The sequence below is a fragment of the Carcharodon carcharias genome, chromosome 18 (assembly GCF_017639515.1).
Source record: "Carcharodon carcharias isolate sCarCar2 chromosome 18, sCarCar2.pri, whole genome shotgun sequence".
Classification (NCBI taxonomy): Eukaryota; Metazoa; Chordata; class Chondrichthyes; order Lamniformes; family Lamnidae; genus Carcharodon; species Carcharodon carcharias.
The window spans coordinates 52,949,692-52,976,769 of NC_054484.1; the positions used below are offsets into that span (position 1 = coordinate 52,949,692).

General features: G+C 40.8%; 1 protein-coding gene across 1 annotated transcript in view; it reads left to right on the forward strand.

Moving 5' to 3' along the window:
- The window catches only part of dmd (dystrophin), a 1,748,406-nt gene that overhangs the window by 859,046 nt on the left and 862,282 nt on the right, over nucleotides 1-27,078 (forward strand). Inside the window, exon 43 of the mRNA XM_041212034.1 lies at nucleotides 19,840-19,990. Coding sequence (XP_041067968.1) covers nucleotides 19,840-19,990 — 151 coding nt within the window. The remainder of the gene's footprint in view (nucleotides 1-19,839; nucleotides 19,991-27,078) is intronic.

Genomic DNA, 27,078 nt, shown 5'->3' on the forward strand with positions numbered 1-27,078 from the left:
TTGTGTGGTATGTCTCGGCTGTTGCTTCCCAGTATCTCTATTGGTCTCTGGAGGCCCGCCGGGATGTGCTCTACCCCCGCTGTAGCCGCAGGATGGGTAGCAATGTCACCAACCCAGCTTGGGAGGTGGTGGTCAGTGCAAACATCTTGCAGGGGGAACAGCCACCTAGTACTGCAAAAGGATGAATGATCTCCTCCATTCTTGCAGGGTAAGTCATTCTTTTCATCACTCCCAACTCTCTCACTCACAAACCCATCACACGTCCACAGGGCCCTCACTCACTGCCAGTGCAAGGGACATCACCATTCACTCTTTCTCTCACACACCGTCATTGTCCTCACCCCATCCATGGGACCACTTACCACCCACACAGGCCAGGCACACTGATCATCTGGCCTGGCAGGAGTCCTGATACACTCTCCCCACGGTCAAATTAGTTCCATTATAATGGTATGGCATAAAACATTGAGAAGGTAAGGTTAAACACTAGAAGCAAGAACACAAGACTCCAACTTATATAAATTCAATTAGAGTTGTCTGTAACTAAAAACATAAGGCAAGCTAACATTGTAAAAATATTGTGTGGTGCAGCAAACTCATAAGTGCAAATTAGGTGCAGCTTGAAAACTGAATAAATCATAGCTGGGCAAACTTATTTTAAAATACAGTATATTCTTGGGCAACCTGCTTAACATATACCTTGCTTGATGGATCCAAATAAACCTAGTGGAAATAAACACATGATTGGCTACCTGAATGTTTTTGAAAATTGTGTCTTTTGTTCCTCTATTTTACAGTATAGCCATCAGGCATATAAAACACCATATTGCTGAGATCATTATCATGTCTAATTGAAATGAGATAATCAAATGACAATGTAGTATGATGAGCATCACTAGGGATAATTAGGGAAAATATTGCACTTGGCTCTTGAATCGTGAATTTGTATTTTACCTTTGATTCAGGAATTTTGTGCAGCAGGATGGGTCACAAATGAGATTGTTGAGAATCTTTCCTGTGAATGGAGTTGTGCCTTAATTAGAATTCACTATATTCAGTACATGATTAATAATGGAAACAGTGAAAATGCAGATAGCTTATTTGGAGTCCATGAATGAACTAATAGTGTTCCACAGTTATTTCCAAAAGCCATCAACAGAGGCCATTATTAATAGAGGTCATTTTTATTGCATATTCATTGCTTTGGGCTTATATTCAATCCTTGCTGTTATTATTGGGCTAGCTGGAAGTTAAATTGCAAACACAAAGTGAGTACTTTAGTGTTTATGCTAATAAATCTTACAAAATAACTCCATATTGAATCTGCAGAGCAAGATATAATTGCATATAGAAACATAGAAACTAGGAGCAGGAGTAGGCCATTTGGTCCTTCGAGCCTGCTCCGCCATTCATCATGATCATGGCTGATCTTGCAACTCAATAGCCTGCTCCCGCTTTCTCCCCATATTCTTTGATCCCTTTCGCCCCAACAGCTATATCTAACTCCTCCTTGAAAACATAAAATGTTTTGGCCTCAATTACTTTCTGTAGCGAATTCCGCAGGCTCCCAACTCTCTGGGTGAAGAAATTTCTCCTCATCTCAGTCCTAAATGGTCTACCCCGTATCCAAAGACTGTGACCCGTGGTTCTGGACTCTCCCACCATCGGGAACATCCTTCCTGCATCTACCCTGTCTAGTCCTGTTAGAATTTTATAGGTTTCTGTGAGAACTCCCCCCCCCGACCCTCATTCTTCTGAACTCCAGCGAATATAATCCTAACCGACTCAATCTCTCCTCATATGTCAGCCCCACCATCCCAGGAATCAGTCTGGTAAACCTTCGCTGCATTCCATCTATATCAAGAACATCCTTCCTCAGATAAGGAGACCCAAAACTGCACACGTTTCCAAGTGTGGTCTCACCAAGGCCCTGTATAATTGCAGCAAGACATCCCTGTTCCTGTACTCAAATCGTCTCGCTATGAAGGCCAACATACCATTTGCCTTCTTTACCGCCTGCTGCACTTTCATGCTTACCTTCAGCGAATGGTATACGAGGACACCCAGGTCTCAATGCACATTCCCCTCTCACAATTTATAGCCATTCAGATAATAATAATCTGCCTTTCTGTTTTTGCTACCAAGGTGGATAACCTCACATTTATCCACATTATACTGCATCTGTCATGCACTTGCCCACTCACTCACCTTGTCCAAATCACACTGAAGCATCTCTGCATCCTCCTCACAGCTCACCCTCCCACCCAGCTTTGTGTCATCTGCAAATTTGGAGATATTACATTTAGTTCCCTCATCTAAATAATTAATATATATTGTGAATAGCTGTGGTCCCACACCAAGCCCTGCAGTATCCCAATATTCACTGCCTGCCATCATGATTGATGGTGAAGCGCATACTTTGTAATTGTACATATAGGACTTGTAAATACTGAGAGATAGGTGGAAGATACCCAACACAAGTTCAGAAGGTAAGCATAGATGAAGACGTGCAATTGGTTTAATTTAGCTCGTGGATCCAGAAAGACCCAGGTTCCCTTTTCACAATACCCAAATTGTACTGTCTTGTTCATCCTTTGAGGGGAAGGTTACCATATTCACCTTTTGGGGTGTTTGGCAGGATTCCAGTGGGTTCGTAGGACTACTTGTGTGCAGTGAGTGTCCACTTTCACTGTTCACAAGCAACTCTTGAGCTTCTCTGACCGAGATTCCTTCATGATTGCCTGACCGATTGCAACATTTCTGGACTCTCATGCCCTGGAGGCCTTTAGGGGGATAGATCTTGATGTTTATCTTTGAAGTGATAAAATGGTGGTCAGCCCAGCAGTCAGTGCCACACGTGACTTTTGTTACATGCACATCCTGTCTGCCGTTTGCTCTGTCATGACATAACCAACTAGATACCAATGCATAGAATGCGGGTGCATCCAAAATATATTGTTGCAATTAGGGAGGCGGAAAGTTGTGTGAACGATCTACAGCTCATGCTCAGCATACATCTTCAGCAAGAGGAGACCATTGCTGTTAGGACTGCCAAACCCATATTTTGATCCCTTCCCACACTTGGTGGTCGGCACCAACTCTTGTGTTGATGTCATCAGGCATGATTAGCTTCCCTGACTTTGGCACCACAGCAGTTAAGGTTTGGAGGTCATCATATCAATTTGTCCTTGACCTCATCAGGGTTGGTCATGGTGGAGGCTTACACACTGAGATTTGTTTGCCTGTTGCTGTGAAGAGGAGGTTTAAGCACCATCAGATAATCATTCACACCCTTAGGACTGCAAACCACCTTACTGATGAGATAGTTCATGACAGCAAAGCCTACACTAGCTTCACACCCCCTCTTGTCCACAGCCACTGCACTGATTTCCTTGAGCTGATCCTCCTCAAGTAGATGAATCTCACTAAGGATGCCAAACTGGATGTTGTACCTAACCAGCTCTCTACTGACAAGAGCAGATCTTTCGGGTCTGTTGGCTTTGCTATTGTCCATGAAAGTTTCATGTGCCAATGATAACTGGTGTCACCTGAACTTTGCTTTTTTGAGATTGACTCATGAGTGCGTTGATGGGATTCCTGCCAGCTGCGGCCTGCTGGCCAAAGAGATGAAGCAGACGATGTTTAGGGCACCTTTTCTAGCCCTTTCCTCGTATTAGGGAGGTGAGTAGTGTGGTCCTGAATAAGAATGTTCAGTCACTCAGGGGAATGCCGAATTCCACCTATGCTTCCTTCCAGTGAAAAATAACCCAAGGCCTGAGCTGCCTGTGTATAGGTTCAAGGCTACAGCTCCCAGTGAATCCACACCTGCTGCTACATCACTCACTCATCACCAGTGGACTTGTTGAAGTAGATTATAATCCTAGCCCCTATTTGGGACTGTTCCAGTTCAGGTGTATTCCTCGGTTGATCACTCTCACTTAAGGGTGAGAAAGAGAGGCCTCACAGACACTTAAGTGGGCCTGTGGAACTGATCCAACTCTTCCTAAAGGAAAGGAACCACCAGACAATATTACCATCCACCACATAACCTTTTTAACAAGATTTAGCTAGATTATAAGAACCCCAATATTATAAAGGTCTGGGCACTTCTCCTCAACAATGTATCTCTCCACTGAAGAGTGTACAGAGATGGGTTTTCAAGTTTGGATGCAGCAGACTATATGAGACAATATCCTTTCTAGATTATATAAAAGTTTATTAAAGAACCAAACTTGCAATTTACTTTTGATGGTAATTCAATTGCAGAATTGACAGTTTTGGGAAAAGTAGTATAGTCCTGTTTCTAATAGAGAATCAAAGTCTTACTAATGCTCACAAGAGATATTTAAGATACCCATCAATATTTATATTAGTATTTACCTTAAATCCCTGAATAGACAGCTGCCGAGTCTAGCAAGACGGTTCTATCCCAATTAAGGGGAGACCTATCATCACTACCTTCAGCACCTTTACCTTGAAAGACACTGGAGTAAATCCAATGAATATAAAAATCCTACTGTGTGGTTCAATATTTGTACCATAAAAGAGCTGAATCCAGCAGGAAACATGTTGAACACTCATGTTGGAAAACATCCTTTGTTTCTCATCAGTTTTCAATTTAAGTCAATATCCTTCAATCAAACAGTATACAGGGAGGTTCAGATGCGACAACCAGTTTCCAGGATTAAGTTAACAAATTATTTAAGGTCATCCTTAGATTGTTAGATTATAGTATCATATAATTTACCCATGTCTCACCGAAGTGATCTAAAAGCAGGTTCCTGATTTTTCAGAACTTTCATGTGTTAGAGGATATGCCACAGGATGTTGTTGTCCTTGAGCAGACAATTATGCCCATGCATGTTTACTTTTAAACCTTTGTCCAGCAGATGAACTCTGCTTTTAATGTTTAATCCCTACATCACAGGAGAATCAGCTTTTTTAACCTTATAACTCCCTATTTGCAGCTGGACTCTCTGATAACTTTGTATTTATAGCTGTGACATTGTGACAAATGGACGCTGGATGATAGATGTTAGAAAGACAATGAACATGACTCGCATGTGAATTGCATTATAGTGAGTGAGAGTTGCACATTGAGAGCCTCACCCTTTCATCCTGACTTATTTTGGTCTAGTAGCAAAACGAGTTTAGATGGCCGGAGATAGATCTGGATGCAGTAGGTAACCAGGACATCTCCTGCATAATGTCAAGATCTACACATCCTGCAACACACTGCTGGCCCACCTTCAAGAGCTTTGGGCCTTAGGTTGATCTTATCCAGTCCTCGGGAATCAGTATTTGAATGCCAAGGTAGCAATCCCCTAAGTTGCCGAGGGTGGGCAACCCAATGGCTAAACTCATCTGGTTTGACCCACCCGTTAAAGTGGTTTACAAGGGTATGGCCACTGTTGTATTGTAACAGCTACTTGGAGCCATAGGTGAGAGTGGGTGAAGTGGAAGGCCAAAACAGGATGAGCCACTCCAAAGAGTCAAGGGAGCTTGCCTGTGAGAGGTGCGACCCCTCCCTTACACCCCACAAATTGTACTATATTACACCAGAAATGTGCTCATGTGTTGATATTGCAAACGCTGTAGAGACAGATAACTAAAAAAAATTGAAGGTCCAGTTAATAGCTGAATGGATCACACTGTTAATGGTTTGTTTATTATGTTGTTACAGATACACAAGTAAAGGGCATTGTTTGATTAAGGACTAGGATCTTATAGAAGAGAGTCAGCTGGGACATGGAGTTGGTAATATTAGGAGGCAAATATTTACAAGGCTGCATCCTGTGAATAAGCCTACTATCAAGGAAAAAAATTGTATCTTGTTTCATACTTCACCACCTGACTGGAATCCATTTAACATGGTAGCAGAGAATGGTGGTCTGAAGGTAAAGATTGGAAATTAAGAATTTTTTTCAAACTTAAGATTCTAATCAGAGTTACTTTTGAGAAGAATGGCTGAAATCACATATAAAATGCCAGGGTATGATTTCCCACCAATTTTGTCTGAATCTGAACTTCATGAACAGTGGAAAATTGAAGTAAATATATGGATATAGATTACATCCTTACCAAAGAAAAAGCAAGGTATGGCCTTGCCATGTTCACTTGGCCACATTTCCTGCACTTGCTGGGTCGCAGACAACTCCAGAGGCACATCATCAGGTACCGACTGAGCATGTGCCTGGTCTCCTGCAGTCCTTTGACTGTTGGCACCATGGGTACTCTCTGTCTCTGCCAGCTCCTCCAGTGACTATGAAGTGCCCTCACCACTGTGCCCTGGGGCACTAGCCGATATTCTAATTCCCACTGAGGTGCTAGTATCTGCGCTGGTGCCTGCCTGGTAGAGATAGTGTGATGCTTGTGAGACTTCAGGGCCATCAAGTGTGAGAGCGGGCCTCTGCTGCTCCTCCTCCCGGCCCTGCTTCGCTGATGCTGAAAGGAAGAACAAGGACATTGGATCAGTTAAGGTGGAGATAATGTCAATGTGCATCCCTGTCCCCCGGATCATTATGCGCTCACCCTTCCATAAGCAATGGTCAAGCGATTTTGCAAACTTCAATCACTGAACATTCAGCACTGCCTGGCTGGTGGGAGAACAATGGTGACCTCACTGCTGGGCATACATACTTGCCCATGGTACCCCAGCCTCACCGACACTGGTGGACCTGGACGCATGGCGCCTCTCTAAATCTAGAGCCCCCTGCTCAAAGTGGCTGAGAATCGCTAACTGTGCCAGCCCTCCGCCAGTCCTCATTGGCTGCATTATATGCATTCTTCTCCTAAAAAGAAGAAAAGAGCACTGATTAGTGCTAATTGTTCCTGGACTCTTCGCGGATGGCCCACCCCAACCAGAGTGGGATATTGCGGGGCTCCAGTTTCTTCTCACCCCTCTGCTGATGAACACTCACACAAAGATGCTAGGCCTGTACCCCACCCCCTTGGCCAAATGCTGCCTACATCACATTAGACATCACAAGGTCTAACCTTCCATAGCAAGAAGGCACAAGCACGTGGAGTGCAGAGGACAGCAGATCAATTGGTGCCACACCACCTTGAAGCTCCCCTCCCACCATGTCATCACCCTGACTTTGACATGTCCTGGAGTTTGCGCCTAGGTGTAGCTCCTCCAGGTTGCCCCCAAAACAGTAATGGGGGTCACAGTGTACCATATGCTGTGGGGCAGAGCCCATCTCTTCACCACCCTCTCAGGCTGACTTAAGGGTAGGCAAAATCTGCTGGCCCATCCAGCAAAGAACACATGCTGTCAAGGATTCAATGCAGTCACTACACTCAGACTTGGGGGGTGGGAGGCACCTGCGGGGGGAAGCCTACCTGCTAGGTTAAGTGACCAATGCCAACATGGTACTCACCCTTCCTGAGTGCAACACATCGTTGAAGCGCTTGTGACACTGGATCCAGGTGCGCTACCCGCACCACATTGCGGGAGCTCACTACCTCCTCCCAGGCACGCTTGGTTATGTTGGGGGGGCCTCCTCCTCCCGTCCTGGGGTATGAGGACATCCCGCCGTGCTGCCACCTCCCCGAGGAGGGCAGCAAGGCAATCATTGGAAAAACGAGGTGCACGGTGTCCTGCTGCCATACCCTCCTGCTTGGCCTGCTCACCAGCAGCGCTCTGGGGAGCCTTTGTAAGGCTGCAGCAGCTTTTTAAAACAGGCTGCCAAGTCGCCATTGGACTCGGCAGTCATTGCAGTCCCGCTGCAGCCCACCCACTTCCACTGCCCTCGAGAGCTGTGATTCATGCTGGGCGGGCCTTAATTGGCCCAACCAAGTAAAATGGCAGCGCGGACCTGATTGCGGGTGGCGATCGTGTCCACTCCCACCACCCCCCCCCCCCCGCACCCTGCCCCCCACCCCGCCAGCCAGAAAATTAAGCCCTTGATGTTTCTCACCCAACTCGGATCTCCTCCCGAGGTACCCAAAAGCCACACTGTAAATTCACTGTTTTTTTCAACTGCAGAGCAAACAAATCAGTTCCCCCAACTCAGTCTTTCCAGTCTTCCTCTGCTAAAGTGAACACTTTACTGAGTCCCATAACTGATTATTCAGTTAAATAATGTCCTACTAGGCTTACAGTTTTTCTTCTCAGAGAGCTTGCAACCCCTGTCTTCTCTCTCTGGCACACACTCTGAAACCACCACCACCACCACCGCTGCCCCCTCCCAACATCAACTCCTGCCTTTTCTGTGTCTGTCTCACTGGACCATTGTCACTAGGCAACAGTAAAACTTTTCTACTTTTTTTCCAGACTCACTGATATCAGGGGTTGTATGACCTCATTAAAAATGCATATATACAAACAAAACCAAAAGACCTCAAGCCTTTTATTCACAAATCTACCAGACACCCAGGCATTAATGGTCATAAACAAATAGAATTGGAACCATTTTTACCTTCTTAACACACGAATGTATATAAATTCAACTTAAAATTATGTATTGTTCATAACACTGGGGAATTATTAACAGGTGTTTCAGATGTGATTTGCAATATCATTGTTCCATTTTGGATATTTTACCATGTTTTTCATGGTGACCCATGACATGAGAGTTTGGAAGGGAAGGTGATGATATTGATCAGTCTGAGGTAATTGTACTGGTCACAAGAAGCTTCAGTCCAATAATGAGTGTACTAATCATGGGTTCATTTAATTGTGCCATGATGGACATTGCAGACATGTCTACAGTATGTGGAATGGATTGTTTGAAATGTTATTTGGCTTCAATAAGTAGGATCGAAGCAAGGTTAAGGAATATGTAAGTTCTGCTTGCTTCAGGTTCAGGGATGACAACACATTAAAGTCACTGAAAAGAATGGTGATTCCATATAGAATAACTGGGATAAGCCACTTTATTAGTACAGATGAAACATCTAATGAGATACCCTTGCTGCTGAGAAAGCCATCCATGAAAAAGGCACAAATGAAATTAGAAATGATAAAATAGTTGTCTTTGGGTAAATTGCAAATCTACTGATTTTTCAATCAGGACATTATTGCATTCCTTTTAAAAGAAAAACTAGTATCTCTAATCAGAATGTTAAACATTAACAGCGTCAGATAACAGGAATTTGAGAGAGAAAAAAAGCAAATTGTCTTAAAGTTACATCAACAATTTGTTCATCCCTCTTGTCCTGAATTAAAGGATGTGAGGTAGTTGATGACAAGTACACAGAGTTTATTGAAAGGATTGGTGAAAAATGTGATTAATGTAAAAGCTATTGGAGGACACTATCACGGCCTATTATAAGACAGTAATTCTCCCATTAGCACAAGACTTTAATGAAGTAGTAGTTATGGATTAAAGGTGTGGAACAAAGATTTTTATTTTAGTTTTCATAGACATGGAACAACATTCAGTCTGTTTGTAGTAGCACATGACAAAGACAAAAGAGTGATTGTTGATAAAATCATGGAAAATTGGATGGACGTGGGACTGGACAGAGGGCACTGGCTAAATTCCTAAATGACAGGGAGGGGCAGGTGGAATTTGCCAATGATAAATTTAGAGATGTGTGAAAATATACACACTTTTGTGATGAGCACTGCAGCTGAAAGTCCATTCAGTAATATGAAAGAAATCACACCGTGATTGATGAGATACTTCACAAGATCTTCGCTGACCAAATTGTAAGCCAACATCTGCCCTGGCATGGACAGTCCATGCGAAGAATTTGCTTCAAATGGTTGGGGGCTGTATTCTGTATCAGTAGGTCTTTGGGAGAAATCCAAAAATACCTTCTGTGATGTGTGATTGTCCCCTGGCCTTGGAAAAGGCTATAATTAATTCAACCTTTTTTGCGCACTTTAATGCCCTACTTCCAAGGAGAAGGGCATTCATTAAGGCAAAAGTCTTGGAGAAAATTCGGTGAGCCTTACAGCATTTACACAAAACAGTCAGAGATAAATTTTAATCCTGGGGAGTTAGAATATAGAAAGGAGGGTCAGAAAGAGTGGAAAGATCTGGGTAAACTGATACGGTGTGATGGGAAGACAGTAATTCTCCAACATAGTAATCAGGGTATATTCATCTAGATTAATTAGGATTGATTATAAACTTGCAAAGCCTGTGCAATTAGGAGAGCGTGATGAGGCATCCTGTACATCACATACTCATGTGTTTGACAGTTATGAGGAGCAGAATACAGTATATAAGGGGCTGGAATGCAGTTGACAAAGTGATACCAATACACAAGATAGGGTTATTTATCCCAAAGGACAACCATCGAAAGTCAGAACTAGGCTAACATACATATCAGAAGGGGCCAGTGAATGGAAGGATGTGAACATTGTCAGGAGAGTAGGCAAAGCCACTGACAAATTCAAACATTAGCCAAATGTCCATGATGATGGACAAGATGTGGGACCTATGGACTGGTAAAATGAGGTGAAAATGTGGAAAGCTAGAAAATGTAGTGCGAGTTCCCACAGCAGTTCTGGGAGTGACTGAGGCTCTAGGAAAAAATAACATGCTGGAACAAAATGTCTGATCATGGGAGGGAGAAGTCATGTAGCAGTAGTCCAGAAAGAGGTAGGACGACAAGTAGAGGCCATGGTTTGACTAGAACAAGGGCAAAAGAATGTCATGAAAATATAATAATTTTCACAATATTATTGTGATTTATTATAAAATGGATTAATACTGGGGTTTGGATTAATTCTCTGTTTGTATGTGTGTGGGGGGATTTGATTGAATTGGAGACAGTGGTCTGGAGGTTTTGAGTTATCAACAAGAAGCTAGCTTTGAAATGCTAAATACCTTTTAGAATGTGAGATGTAAGGAAAATTTGCATTTTTAGATAAATTAAGATAGTTTGAATTTCAAAGAGATGGTAAGATGATCCACTTAGCCAGATGAAGCTAAGCCAAGCAGTGTGTTTATTTTTCCCAAAGGTTACTGACAAAATTAGTACTATGAAAGATTTACATTATGAGAAACTAAAGTTACAAAGACATATTGGAACAATGGAGTTTGCATTAAAAAGGAAGAAACATGTATAAAGGAGATTAGTTTATGTGTAAGAGGAGAAGGCATTCTAAGATCTAATACAAGTGTGAAAAGCCTCCAGCTTCTGTACATCAAATTGCCATCTACAGGATCCAAAGCTGAGAAAACTCATTTTGAATGCGACTGTCCAGGGTATTGTGTTGCTTTGCCTGAGTCTGTTTACATCTATTTGTTTTTACTGTTGCCTTAATGGAAGTGTAACTGGGAGCCAGATTAACTAGGAGTTTTAGGAGTTACTATAATAGTAATTTGTAGACTTATGTATGTGCTTGAAGTTTTTTGCTTTTAATAAATGTTTATTTAGTTATTTTAAAAACCTCTGAAGGTTTTCTAAAAACCTCTGAACCTATTACTTCTGAATTCAAGGCACGCATCTCGAAATAAAGTACAAATTGCAAAACAGCTGTGACCGCATGATCAAGTTTCCCTTGTGGATTTGATCCACCTGGCACACATCATCTGCCACGTTATAACAAGAACAAACCAGATACCCCACTAGAGGTAGAAGCCCGCCCCTACAATTGGGAGGTTTTGGTGGCTAAAACAAATTAGAATATAAATCGATAAGAGATGCAAAACAAAAAGGGTTGGATAGTTGGAAAGAATTTAATGTATATTCTGAAGTACCAGATAGGGGTAGCTGGCCTAATCAGACAGGTGGCTATGTATGTATGATGGGACGTATGAGGCTAAAGCTAGTAGCTTGGAGTTTCGGAGAGATTTAGTGATCAAGATGTTAAAATGGGCTGCCCCAGTGCAGGAAAAGTGATCTTAAAGATTTTCTTAGTTCTCTTACCCACATATTCTTGAGAATGTAAGTCGATTGATATAAAAGCCACATTTTTTCAGGGTGAAAAACTTCAAAAGAATAGTGTTTTTGAAACCACCTAAAGAAGTGAGTGACGTAGAAGGAAGGCTATGGAAATTAAACAAATATATTCATGGATTAAATGATGTGTCGAGGGTCTGGTATTTCTCTGTTAAGTCTGTCTTGCTGAAATTAAGTTGTATTCAGCTGAAAGCAGACAAAGCAATGTTCCACTGGTATCAAAAGAGAAACTTGCAGGCATCTTATGATGCACGCCGATGATTTTCTATGGGGAGGTTCTGCAGAGTTTGAGCAATTTTCTATAGATGAGATAAAAGGGGAATTTAAGATTGGATGTCAGGCTTCGGGGCCTTTAAATATATAGGGTTAGACTTTAGTCAGATTAGGTCAAGAGTAACCTTGAATCAGCAATCATATCTAGAAAGTATTAATCGTATCCTTATAAATCAGGCTAGGTCCTGATTTAGGAAGATGATCTTTGATCCAAGGAAGAAGCAGACCAGTCAAAAAGTTTGATTGGACAGTTAAACCGGCTGTGCACTCAGACATGACCTGATGTGAGTTATGATGTATTGTAACTGAGTACTTTGATGAAACATGCTACAGTTGAGGAAGTTCTGAGGGCATATAAAACCTTTAAAAAGTTCAGTTAGGAGAAATGTGCACTCAAGTTTCCAGCCTTGGATATGAAGTTAGTCTCTTTTAGTGAAGGTTCTCTAGATGGATATTTGAGTACAGCTTGGTTTATTATACTTGTGATGGTGAAAAATGGAAAGTATTCTCCCTTGGCCTGGGAAGCCAAGAAAATAAAAAAGGTAACTAAAAGCACCCTAACTGCAGAAACACTGGTGCTAATGGAAGACATAGTTTATGGGATTGTATTTATCTAACAATCTGAAGGAAATTTTATACAAAGGGGCATTCTGAGCAAAGGTTGTCCATAGAAAGCTATGTGGATAATCATTTTCTTTGGAATAATGTTCATTCAACAAAGATTGTCACTGCGAAAAGGTTGGAAAGATAAGTGGTTTCTAAAATAAAATGAGTCAAAGCAAGTCACCAATTATCAGGTGAAAGCAAAGTACTGTGGATGCTGGAAATCTGAAACAAAAACGGAAAATGCTGCAAAAACTCAGCAGGCCTGGCAGCATCTGTGGAGAGATAAACAGAGTTAATGGCTGGGATTTTCCGTACTGGCCAACATCGGGAATGGTCGGTGGTGAGAGCAGACAATATGGCGCGATTAGTTTCACGACGGTGTGAAACCAGTTTGCGATTGTCTGCTCGGCAGGACATGTTCTCTGCCATTGGACGTCGGGAACTTCATTGTAATACATCAGCATATCATTATTACGCTAGCTCGCTGGGCTCATCCCTCCCTGCTGGATCATCTGCCCACGTCGGCAAGAAAGCATGCTGACATGTTTCACAACAGCACATAAACAATGTATGCCTGGCAGGCTGCACTTTGCTCGGGACTTCAAAGTTTGTTTGCCTACCTTGCTTCAGTCAACACTCACAGTCATCAGTGCCAGGTTGCACAGACAACACTACATCACTTTTAGGGGAGCTCACGGCAGGTCTCTACCTACCAGATCAGCCATATGTGGGTAGCTTTTCAGTGGCTGCAGGGCTAGGGCTTGCTTGGTGCAGGAGGAGAAGTGGCCTCAGCCAAGGGAAGAGGCTGCAAGATGGGAAGGAGGGTAACCCAGGGTGTTTGTGGGAGCACATGTTGATCAGTCTTTTTTCAATTTAAACCTGTGTCCTGTTATCCTGTTATCCTATTGCACAGCTTAGTTTGAAGAAACTTTCTGGATAGACCTTATCCACCCTGTTTATATCATGCAATTCTGAAGGGTCACCTCTCCTTGCCTCCTTTCAGAGTTTCTCCAGTCTTTCCTCAAAACTTAGTCTTTCTACTTGAGGGATCAGTCCTAGTGCTCTTCTCTGCATTGCACCATGGAGTTGGCCTTTATTGCAAGGGGATTGGAATACAGGAATAAAGAAGTCTAACTAGCATTGTACAGGGTGTTGGTTAGATCACCTCTGGAGTACTGTGTGCAGTTTTGGTCTCCACATTTAAGAAAAGATATACTTGCATTGGAGGCAGTACAGCAAAGATTCACTAAATTGGTCCTTGGGATGAGGGTGCTGTTCTACGATGAAAGGCTAAGCAAACTGGGTCTATTTTCTCTGAACTTAGAGGAATGAAAGGCGACTCATTGAAATATACAGGATTCTGAAGGGGCTTGATAGGGTAGACGCTGAAAAATTCTTTCCACTAGTTGAGGAATCTAAAACATGGGGGCGCAGTCTCAGGATAAGGGGCCAATCATTTCAGACTGAGATTAGGGGAAATTACTTCATTCATAGGGTTTGTGATTCTTTGAAATTCTCAGTCCCAGAGGGTTGTGGGTGCACACCAGATTAACCCATGGGATTGGGGAGACTGGGTCTGTATTTCCTAGAGTTTTGAAAAATGAGGGGTGACCTCATAGTCATAGAGTCATAGAGGTCCACAGGACAGAAAAAGGCCCTTCGAGTCTGCGCTGGTCAAACAAGCATTTAACTATTCTAGTCCTATTTTCCCGCACTAGGCCCATAGCCTTGTATACCATGGCATGGCAAGTGCACATCCAAATACTTCTTAAATGTTATGAGAGTTTCTGCCCCTACCACCCTTTCAGGCAGCGCGTTCCAGATTCCCACCACCCTCTGGGTGAAAAAATTCTTCCTCACATCCTCTCTAAATCTCCTGCCCCTTACCTTAAATCTATGTCCCATGGTTATTGACCCTTCCACCAAGGGGAAAAGTTACTTTCTGTCTACCCTATCTATGCCCCTCAATTTTATACACCTCAATCATGACCCCCCTCAATCTCCTCTGCTCCAGGGAAAATAACCCCCATCTATCCAATCTCTTCTCATAACTAAAACTCTCCAGCCCAGGCAACATCCTGGTAAATCTCCTCTGCATTCTCTCTAGTGCAAACGCATCCTTCCTATAATGTGGATTCTAGAACTACATACAATACTCTAGCTGTGGCCTAACTATACAGTTCCAGCATAACCTCCCTGCTCTTATATTCTATGCTTCGGCTAATAAAGGCAAGTATCCCATATGCCTTCTTAACCACCTTACCTACCTGTCCCGCTACCTTAAGGGACCAGTGGACATGCACACCAAGGCCCCTCTGAACCTTGGTACTTCCCAGGGTCCTACAATTCATCGTGTTTTCCCGTGCCTTGTTTGTCCTGCCCAAGTGCATCACCTCAGTTATCCAGTCTAAAATTCATTTGCCATCTGACCAGCCCGTCTATATCCTCCTGTGATCCAAGGCTATCCTCCTTGCTATTTACCACCCCACCAATTTTCGTGTCATCTGCGAACTTACTGATCAACCCTCCTACATTCAAGTCTAAATCGTTTATATATACCCCAAACAGTAAGGGGCCCAACACCGATCCCTGTGGAACCCCATTGGACACAGGCATCCAGTCACAAAAACACCCTTTGACCATCACCCTCTGCTTCCTGCCGCTCAGCCAGTTCTGGATCCAATTTGCCAAATTGCTTTGGATCCCATGGGCTCTTACCTTTGTTATCAGTCTCCCATGTGGGACCTTATCAAAATCCTTGCTGAAGTCCAAGTTGACTACATCAAATGCATTGCCCTCATCTATACACCTGGTCTTTGAAAAATTCAATCAAATTGGTCAGACATGACCCATGCTGACTGTCTTTGATTAATCCCTGCTTCTCCAAGTAGATTAATTCTGTCCCTCAGAATTGTTTCCAATAGTTTCCCCACCACTGAGGTTAGACTGCCTGGCCTGTGGTACCCTGATTTATCCCTTCCTCCCTTCTTGAATAACAGTATCACATTGGCTGTCCTCCAGTCCTCTGGCACCCCTCCTGTGGCCAGAGAGGTATTGAAAATTATTGCTAGTACCCCTGCTCCCTTGCTTCACTCAACAGCCTGGGAGACATTTCATTTGGGCCTGGAGATTTATCTACTTTTAAGCCTGCCAGACCACTTAGAACCTCCTCGCTTTCTATGCTAATGTCTTTAATTATATCACAGTCCTTCTGCCTGATTTCCATACCCACATTGTCCCTCTCACTTGTGAACACCGACACAAAGTATTCATTTAGAACCCTACCTACGTCTTCCGGCTCCACACACAAATTACCACTATGGTCCTTAATGGGCCCTACTCTTTCCCTAGTTATCCTCTTACTCTTAAAGTACTTGTAAAATAACTTTGGATTTTCCTTTACTTTATCTGCCAATGTTATTTCATACCCCCTTTTTAGTCTCCTAATTTCCTTTTTAAGTTCCCTCCGACACAGTCTATACTTCTCTAGGGCTTCTGCTGTTTTGAGCCCTTGGTATCTGCCGTAAGCCTTCCTTTTTCTCTTTGTCCAATCCTGTATATCACTCAACATCCAGTGTTCCTTAGATTTGTTGGTGCCACCCTTTATCTTTACTGAAATATGTTGGCCCTGTACTCTCTCTATTTCCTTCTTGAATGAGTCCCACTGCTGTGATGCATATTTACCTAAAAGTAGCTGTTCCCAATCCACTCTAGCCAAATCATGTCTGATCTTATTAAAATCGGCCTTCCCCCAATTAAGAACTCTGATTTCTGGCCCACCCTTGTCCTTTTTCATAACAACTTTGAATGTAATGGAGTTAAGATCACTATCTGCAAAATGCTCCCCCGCTGATACCTCTACCACTTGCCCGGCTTCATTCCCTAAAATTAAGTCCAGGACCACCTCCTCCTTGTAGGACCTTTTACATACTGGCTTAAAAAGCTCTCCTGGATGCATTTTGAGAATTCCACTCCCTCTAAACCTATCACACTATGACTAACCCAGTTGGGGAAGTTGAAATCCCCCACTATTACTGCCAATTATTTTTACACTTCTCTGAAATTTGCTTACACATCTGCTTTTCTATTTCTTTCTGATTGTTTGGAGGCCTATCGTACACTCCCAGCAATGTGATTGCTCCTTTTTTGTTTTTCAGTTCTACCCAAATGCCTTCATTTGAGGAGTCTTCTAAGATGTCATCCCTCCTTACTGCTGTAATTGATTCCTTGATCAATATTGCAATACCCCCTCCTCTTTTACCTCCTTCCCTATCTCGCCTGAAGACCCTATATCCTGGAATATTGACCTGCCAATCCTGCCCCCCTCTCAACCATGTCTCTGTGACAGCAATGACATCATACTTCCATGTGTTAATTTGTGCCCTCAACTCACCTGCCTTATTCATCAGGCTCCTTGCATTAAAATAAATACCATCCAACTTTGCCAGACTCCCTTTTGCCTTAACTGGCCTATAATTTCTATGCCTTCCACACTCACTTGCTCTCTCTTCTAATTTTGGCTGTGTGTCTCCCCCTGCTGAACCTCAGGACCCCATCCCCCTCCCCAACAGCACTAGCAAACCTCCCCGCAAGGATGTTGGTCCCATTCCGGTTCAGGTGCAACCCGTATGCCTTGTCCAGGTCCCACTGCCCCCAGAAATGGTCCCAATGTCCCATAAATCTAAAGTCCTCCCTCCTGAACCATCTCTCCAGCTATGCATTCATCTGGACTAACCTCCTATTTCTATACTCACATGGCAGCAGAAGTAATCCAGAGATTACTACCTTTGAGATCCTGTTTTTTAATCTGTTTTCTAGCTCCCTAAATTCTGCTTGCAGGACCTCATCCCTCTTTCTACCTATGTCATTGGTACCAATGTGTACCACGATCTTTGTCTGTTTGCTCTCCCCCTTTAAAATGCCCTGCAGCTGTTCAGTGACATCCTTCATAGAAACTTACACCCTATCATGCCCTGTAAGAATTTTGTATGTAGATATGACAATTCCCCTGGCTAAAACCAGGGTCATAATTTTAGGATAAAGGGCAGGGCATTTAAGACTGAGATGAGGGGGAATTTCTTCACTCAGATAGTGATTAATCTTTAGAATTCTCTACCCCAGAGGACTGTGGAAGCTCAATCATTGAGCATGTCCAAAACAGAAATCGATAGACTTCTGGAGACTAATTACACTAAGGGATATGGAAATAGTGCAGGAAACTGGTGTTGAGGTAGATGATCAGCCATGATCTAATTGAATGGTGGAGCAGGCTTGACAGGCTGAATGGCTTCCTGTTCCTATGTTCCATCATTGAATACATTTAAGGCTGTGATAGACAGATTTTTGGTCTCTCAAGGAATCGAGTGATATAGGGATTGGGGAGGTAAGTGGAGGTGAAGCCCAAGATCAGCCATGATCAGGTTGATTGGCAGAGCAAGCTTGAAGGGTCAAATGGTCTACTCCTGATCCAATTCCTTGTATTCTTGTGTTAATCCTCAGGTCACCACCTCATCAAGTGCCCTTCCCAATTTGGCATCATCTGTAAATTTGACCAATTTGCATTGAGTTTCTCCATTGAAGTGACTAATAGATAAGTTAATCACTTTTCAAAGCTAACTTCACAGTGCAGGAGCAGTCAAATGAACAAGTGTCAAGTGCATATAAGGAAAGTTGATATGGCCATAGAAAGGTGTCAACCAGTTTTGTAAATACTTAAACAAGGAGTGATTTGGTCTGCATGGCTTGGTCTGGTTTTCTTATACATAAGCTAATTTTACTCTACAGCTAACCAGTAACTTTATACCTCCCACTTACTTTCCCTTCCCTCATGAAGGCTCAGACTTGAGCTGGGGTACGGTTTCATGAGCCCCAGCCATTTTCAAAGTACTTTGCCCATGCATTAGCCATTTATCCCTTTGAAATTGTTTTCCATTCAATTAGATAATAGCTGCAATTTTATTTTCTTGCTACACATTCAACTTACCTATTGCCCCCCAAAAAATGAGAGACCACGCATAATATTTCTCAGCAACAGACATTTCTATTCACCAGTGTAGATGCTGCTCCAGTGGAGCCTTGAAAAACCATCTGTTAATTTAGGGGTGCTGTGCTCCTTTTGTGGCAGCAATGCTACCTTATTTGTCACTGATGCCCCAACTATATAATTGACATTTATAGAGCACCTTATCAAATCTATATCTCAAAACATCTCAAAAGTGCTTCTGGTACAACAAATTGCTTCAAAATGCGGTGGCTTTTTTTCTGTAGCCAAACTGTAATTATAAAGGGGTATAGATTATTAAGAATTTGACATGAATTGAGCATAGAGATTTGTTGTAATACAAGGCATAGTGATAGAGTGTATATTATTTCCTAGTTCCTTCTGAAAAATGTCTTGAGGTCCTTGCAATTTCACAAGCCAGCCTTTTCAGACTAGTCACTGTAACAATAAGCTCTGCAAGACTTACTTGAAGAAAAATGTCCTTGTGATATGTCAAATGGTTTGTATGAATTTGCTTCTGATTTTCTTCTTTGGTCATTGATATCTGCACAATAAATCCTTTGCACAGTGGCAAGCCCAAAAACAAGATGACATTTCAGGGTATAAAGATAAAAATCTTTTTACTACCTCAAAATCATCTCTTAGCCATTGAATGTTTGATGTTCATTCTGCCACATGACTTCAATGTAGAAAGTAAGCATTCCCTTTGGGAGACATGATAATTTTACCTGAAAAAAAGTTTATCTCTATTTAAATCAACTCCTAACCACCAATGTAAATACCTACCAGGATACAAAGTGGAATAAAAGCTAGAAAATGTAAGTTAACTTTTCAATTAGAGTGCTCTAATAAATCTATTTACTTCTCTAATGGAAAACAATGATCTCATCCTTCAATTTGAACAATCCTAAAATAGTAGTAAATGTATTTGATGCATAGCCCTCCGTATTGTATGTTTGAGTTCTGTACTATCTCGGCAGTTTAAAAAATCTTCTTGTAGTTTATCGGTGTTATTAAATTATGAATTGCAAATTCATAAACTCATGTCAAATCATGATCAAACTTACAAAAAAATGCACTTGTCTTCTGCCCAGGAGATTTAATAGATGTGTGGAGAAATGGCGTACGTTCAACTATGACATGAAAGACCTGGCCAAGTGGATGACAGAAGCAGAACGGATCCTGGCTGACATTAAGGTGGACACTGAAAATATAGAGCCGGAGAGAACCAAACAGAAACTCCAGGTAATTATTCATCAACTACCTACTTATAGAAGTAGCCACAGTTTTGTGTTAGAACAAGTCCTAGTTAGGAAATAAATATGAGTCTGCTTCCCAATAGTAATAACATTTTGAAAACTATTTTCATAAATAATGCTGTTTTGTTCACAATTGCTGTTAAGTACATAGAAGTCCAACAATCAAAAGGGATCTAATATATATATATATATATATATATTTCTGGATAATTGTGCTTTTTGTTTACTTTGTAGTGCATTTTGCAATGTTATTAAGTTTTTTATGTTGGCATGCAAAGACCATTGATGCTTACCAATGCCACCTGGTTGCCAAGGAAGAAAAAATCTGTGGTTGATATTCTGTTACTGACACAACTGTTATATGCACTGCGATTTGTATGCAAATCATGGTCCATTGTGTTAAGAATGTATCATCATTTACACCATTTTTGACTTGCATTCTTTGTGGTTCTTTGGCATAAAGTAATAGTTAGATAATTTACAGTTAATTGGCAGCATATGTTTAGGTGTAATTAGAAAGAGGCCATAAAGAAGTCTTTATGGGCTGAATTGTTTTTGAAGACTTTACAGATACAAGTCTGGTGGGATAGATGGCAGTAAAAAAATTCCATTAGCACGGCAGTAATAGAAACTGTTAAGTATTCTGTCTTTTACTGGATTAGTGATGCAGAGCTTTATGAGCAGTGCTTGGTGACCCGTATGTAAAATTAACAGGGTGTATGTTTTGAAGTGCAAGTATATGCCCTTGTGGTTTGATCAAGAAATAACCTGTCCTAAATGCAGAGAAGTGGAACCTACTAGATAGAATGTCTTACCTTGACTTGATCTGTGCATACCTGAGATAAATATGTATTAAAAAAAATTTAGATGCAACATCCACTGTGTTAATCATGAGGAGTCAAGATCAGATGCAGTTTTCAGGTGAAGTGAGGTTAGGGGGCAGAAGATAATTGGACACCGGAATGCAGATTTAATTCAGTTGTCATTTTAAAGTTAAACATTGTGATACTATGTTTTTTTTATGTGATTTATAATTCAAAGACAAAGTGCACAGTAATTTGAGAAGCATGGTAGTAGAGTTAATTGGAGTTTTTCTCAGTACAAGCTAAGGAGCTGATACAACTGCACTACTGCTGGTGAGAATGTGCAACTGCAGCATGACAAGTTTACATCAGCAATTTATATTATAAACATAGGTGTGAAATTTTGAATGAGACAAAAAGAGCAAGCTAACAAAAAAATGCACTTGTCTTCTGCCCAGGAGATTTGATAGATGTATCGAGAAATGGCCTACATTCAACTGTGACATGAAAGACCTGGCCAAGTGGACGTGCTTGCATATGTACAAACTTTAAAATATTACAGATATTTATTACCTTGTGCTTAATAGTGTAATCCAGATGGGGTCTAACTAGAGCTCTGCACAGCTGTAACATAATTTCCACCTCTTTGCTTTCAGCCCTCTTAAGCCCTCCTAAAAAGCGAGCATTCCAGTAACCTTTTTATGTACCTGTCCATGAGCTTTGAATGATTTCTATATTTGGACCCCTAAGTCTCTCTGCTCATCCACAGTTCCTAGCTTCTCATCTTTTATAAAATACTCTGATCCATCTTTCTTGGGCCCAAAGTGGATGACCTCACACCAACCCAGCTTCTTTAATCTCTCCTATTTACTGTAATCCTTCATCCCTGGCACCATTCTAATAAATCTTTACTGAATCCTCTCCAAAGTCTTCACGTCCTTCCTGAATTATGGTGCCCAGAATTGAGGTCACAATAGGTGAGAGTTGGAAGGGCGAAAGATGTGAACCATGATTTAGGGCTACAGGAGGATACTGTGATTGGAATGAGGCCATACAGTGACTTCTAAGTGTAGAAAGGACTATGAATTTAATGTATTGTGAGATGTGAAGCAAGTGATTTTTGCTGAAGGTAGGAGTGACAGGGCAGCAGGACTTTAGCATTGAGGCATAAGATGTGGAGTTCTGTTTGAACTGTTGAACTGAAGCTTCTGTAGGCTGGAGTTGGAGTGCCATTGAGGAGGGCATTTGAAATATTGAACCTTGAGGTTGGAATGATGCAGATGCTGAAGTTTCAGTGGTGGTGACGTTGGATGTTTTGAATAAGTAAATGTTTTGAATTGTTCTTCAGCATTTCTTAATTGCTTCTAACCAAAGATAGTAATGTCGCCGCAACCTGCATTTCAGTTTGCGCTTGAATTCAATGTGAGATCATTTATTGTGATGTCATGCTAATTCAGACTGAGCTACTTGGTGAATAATTGGAGGTTCTCCTCCAACCACTCAGATTTCACTCACCTAATGAGGCATGACTGAATTAAGCGATAATGGACACACGCAAGTAAAACAGGTTGTAACTGAGGACAGGCAGCTTCTTTGAAGGATAAGACATCTGGTTGACTGCTTTTATTTGAGCTGCCATTCCCTATTAAGACCTAATGTGTAACTAAGTATTTGAGATACCTGTAGAATGCGAGCTGTTGTGCATTTGATTTATGGTGACTGTTTTAAGTTATTGGCATTGCATTACAGACTACCATAGCTGTTTTGGTTGGTGTAATCTTATGCATGTTAATCATTTGTGATATGTGATCTATTTGAAAGCTGATGAAATGTTACTTCAGAATGGGAGTTATGTTAGTTAAGAATTTTTAGTGGCAGAAGCAAAATATTAAATCAAAACTATGTCCTGCATAAGAGTACTAGCAATTTGGACAATAAAATGTGGAAAGAATGGAATTTTAGCAAATGAATTGTATTCTGAGTGTTAGACATGGATATGTGGGAACATTTGCTACTCAGATCAGGCTTTTTGTTACATTTGAAAATTTTGCTTACATCAGACATTACAATTTTGCATTTGAAAGGGAAGTGCTTTTGTTCAATGAAATTCTCTGGTTGGATCAGCAGTTATGTCCTTACCTGAAGTTGGTTCTACTTTGCATAACTGTATCTGGTTTAACTGTCCTCTGACAATTGTGATTTGCCAGTTTTGGGGTTTTGTTACCATTTCTGCTCTAGAGCTCCCCCTGTTGCTGCATTCTTTAGGGTCCAGTTGTAGAAAAGGGCTTCTGTCATAGTGAGACCTTGGTCCTCAGCATTACGTCTTTGGAAAATCTGTTTTGAAGGCAATTGCACTAATTCTGCATCAATTGTGGTGCCTTCCAAATCTGTGACAAATGTGTTTGTGAACTTATTGGTCTTTCTGCTTTGAATCTTTCACGGCTGACCACTATTTACTCCTGGAAGTGAAGAACAAAATGGATTATCACCTGGAATCCATGGTGCACATGTGGTATTGAACATCTCCCTATCTTGTAAATTTCTCTACGTCTAACATGATTGGAAGAATTTTTGAAAGTATAGATTCCGTTATCCCATCTTGGTATTATTTATATGTTAAGGAAACGTGTTCACGTTTTGTGGCATCATGGGGAGAGTCACTTTTTGTGAGGATTCTCCAATTAGCTCCAGTTGCAAATTGATCCAGCAGTGATGCAGGGATTTTGGGTGGGGTGTGTGTGGGACGGGTAGGGGATGGAAGGATATCTGCCTTTCTCTCTGTTTTCATCTTTCTGCATATTTCTTTCTTGCTCTGTTGCATAGGTGTTAGAAATGAGAAGTTCCATCCCACAGGGTATATGATTGCCATTAACCTTTTATAACTGTCAACATAACATTGATGAGATCATCTCTTAGCTTCAAACTTCAAGCTTATTTTTAAAAGCGAAGTAATGTTGTGAAGAAAGCTTTTTTTTCTACCATTCACTTCTTTCCTCTGTTCAATATACTTTTCAAGTTTTTAGAACATAAAACAAAAACTACAACATATGTGTAATCAGCGCACTATCAATTTCTCTTTCACTCTTTTCACGTACTGCCCCTCATTTGTTTGTGAGAGAATAAGACCTTTAGCTAAAATCTGAATGAGGAGATCATAAGCAATTCGATGGATAGATGTAATCATGCTAATGTGAAACATTTTCTTTGTTTGATTGGTTTATAATATTCAAATCCCTATTTTGGACAAGAGAAATCTCAGTTATTGGGAGGAAAATGGTAATTGAGAAAAACTTTGAAGTATGTTTAGAAATTTATAGGAACACAGTGTTTTAGATGGTGCAATCTCCATAGCCTACTCATGCCATTAATAAGGCAGCTATTGTGTGTCACGCAGTGTGATGTGCTTAATATTGAAAATACTTATCACAGTGCCAGATACAAGAGTGACAGATACTGAAGGTACTTATAAAGTTTGAAATTAAGTACATGCCCCCATGTAATAATTTTAATACCTTAATAACAAGCAATCAAGTGCTTAGGAAATCAGATTTAGTAATAACAGGAACTTTGCTGCATTACAGATACTAAGACTAGTGTGAGATCCTGAGTAGTGATTTTTGTATAGTAGAAAAATGTTGCCAATAATTTCACTTGTTAGTATGCCACCAGAACCTGTCACTGTATATTGTGCTTTGTGTAACTGGTAAACTATATTTTCTACTTGAGGTGTGTTGTCTACAACTTTGTCAATTGATTGAATAAAGCCCTTTTGCTAGTGTATTGGGTATAAAATCCAATATCTCTCAAGGGCAATGCAAGCATATGAATTCACAGAACTAACTGCCAGTCAATATTTCCTGCTTCAAGTGTACCTCCTGCAAAGTTACTGCAGAGCTGTAATGATTCTCTCACTCTCCTGATTGACAGAATTGCAATGTGAATGCTATAGTGTTACAAAAGTGAAATTGGAATAAAAATGAACACAAATGAAGCTAACTGTTTGATGGCAAGTTGCAATTAAACCATCTTAATTATTGAGGTTAAGTTTTGAAAGAATGGATTACGTTATGGAAGGTAGATGCTTGGGTGTTTTACATTAGCATTGGCTGAAACATCATCAAACAGAAGGCTGGAGTCTGAATTTTTTGTGGAAGTACTGCATTGTTGGACAGGCCAAACTTGCAAGAGGTGTTAAACCAGGGTCCCATGTGATTATTTAGGTTGGTGTTAAAGATTGTATAGCAACAGTTGAGGAAATGTAGAGAATTCTCTGGAGTACCTTTGCCAATATTTTCTCCTAAATCCAACACTAGACAGATTAAGATGGTGTGCATCTCATCATTATTTTTGTGTGCAAAATGGCTACTATATTTGCTTAAATAATACTGCATTTCAAAAATGGTTTGTGAAGTCCTTTGGGACTTTTCAAAGAGGAATGACAAGGTACTGTATTTATGCAAATGTTCACTTTATCAAATTATAAAATGTATGTTCATGTAAATGTAGGACTTAATTACATTTCATCTCATTAAATAAGACTTTACAGCTGAAAATAGTTTTCATTAAGCATGTATACACATATGTACACACCTGTGGCTAGTACTGCATCATGTTTTTTATAACTCCTAGGATATGCTCAGGCAATATCCTCATTGTACGTCCTGCTTGTTTTCAAAAAGAGTAAGACTGTAAATGTGGCATATGAAGGTGTCTTTTCAAAATGAACCTTTTCCATTCTGAAATTACAGAACAGTAAGCCTAACAAGGAACATAAAAACAAAGCACCTCTGCAGTTTTCAGTCCTTTATTACCAAATGACCTACTGCGCTAAATGCCAACACGTTTGGTGCTACATTTCATATATACTGCCGGTGAAATTTAACACCAAACACAGGGTGTGCCACAAAAAGGCTTGGTATCACGCTGAAGGATGCAATAAAAGTGCATCTTCGGGCCATTAGTAGTAGCACAATATTGCAGCTACTGGTGGCTGGATCACATAGACTGAAAATGAAAGCAGACTGAGGTGTCTATTATCAATTAGCAAGATTATGAACTCTATGGAATCTTGAATCAATCGGATAGCCTTTTTTTTTACCTTTCACCCAAGGTTCTGGTAGGGATACAGTGGCAAAATAGTTTTATGTATTTTGCAGCCAGTGTCAATAGTTATGTTTTAAAACTCATTAGATGTTCCAAAGTAAACACTATGGCGGCTTGGAAAGTATTTCTTTATTTTTCATGTGCCTGATGGGCATTCTTGTTTCCAGTCAATGATAAGAAAATAATGGATACATACAGACATTGCTAATTAGAAGCTATGATGGATGAGAAGGCCCTTTTGGAAGCTAAGACCAGAGGAAGGTGAAGGACTTTATTTGAATTACTGTTTCAACATGTAATATTGTTTTTTTTCAGTATTCAATATACAGTTATACTGTTCATACTCCAAACAGTGTGGAATATATAGACAGGTGAAGGTTAAGACGTTGGCTCTCAGACATCAATAACTGGAACCCTTAGCTACAGGAGCAGTGCTGGATAATGCATTAATCACTAGCCACATGTGACTTTTGTGTTTCTGATTAAATAAAAAAAGTAACAGACACCATTGCTCAGCATGAGATCGCAATAGTTCTTTACATACCGAATGCACAAGAACTTTAACCTTATATGTCTTCTTTGATAAAATGATAAGAAAAGCAAAGAAAACAGATTTGTGTCTTTTTTGATTATTGTGACTGTTTTAATTTGGTTACTGAATGAAAGCAGATGTTTAAATAAATTTGTAAATATCTGTAAGATAAAAGCAAAAAACTGTGGATGCTGGAAATCCAAAACAAAAATAAAAAATACCTGTAAAAACTCAGCAGGTCTGGCAGCATCTGTGGAGAGGAACACAGTTAACGTTTTGAGTCCATATGACTCTTCAACAGAACTAAGTAAAAATAGAAGAGAGGTGAAACATAAGCTGGTTTAAGGGTGGTGGGGGGGGGACAAGTAGAGTTGGATAGAAAGCCAGTGATAGGTGGAGGTAACCAAAAGATGTCATAGACAAAAGGACAAAGATGTGTTGAAGGTGGTGATATTATCTAAGGAATGTGCTAATTAAGGGCAGAAAGCAGGACAAGCAAGGTACAGATAGCACAATTGGGGGTGGGGTGAAGGAATCGAAACAGTCTAAAAGGTAGAGATAAAACAATGGATGGAAATACATTTAAAAATAATGGAAATAGGTGGGAAAAGAAAGATCTATATAAATTATTAGAAA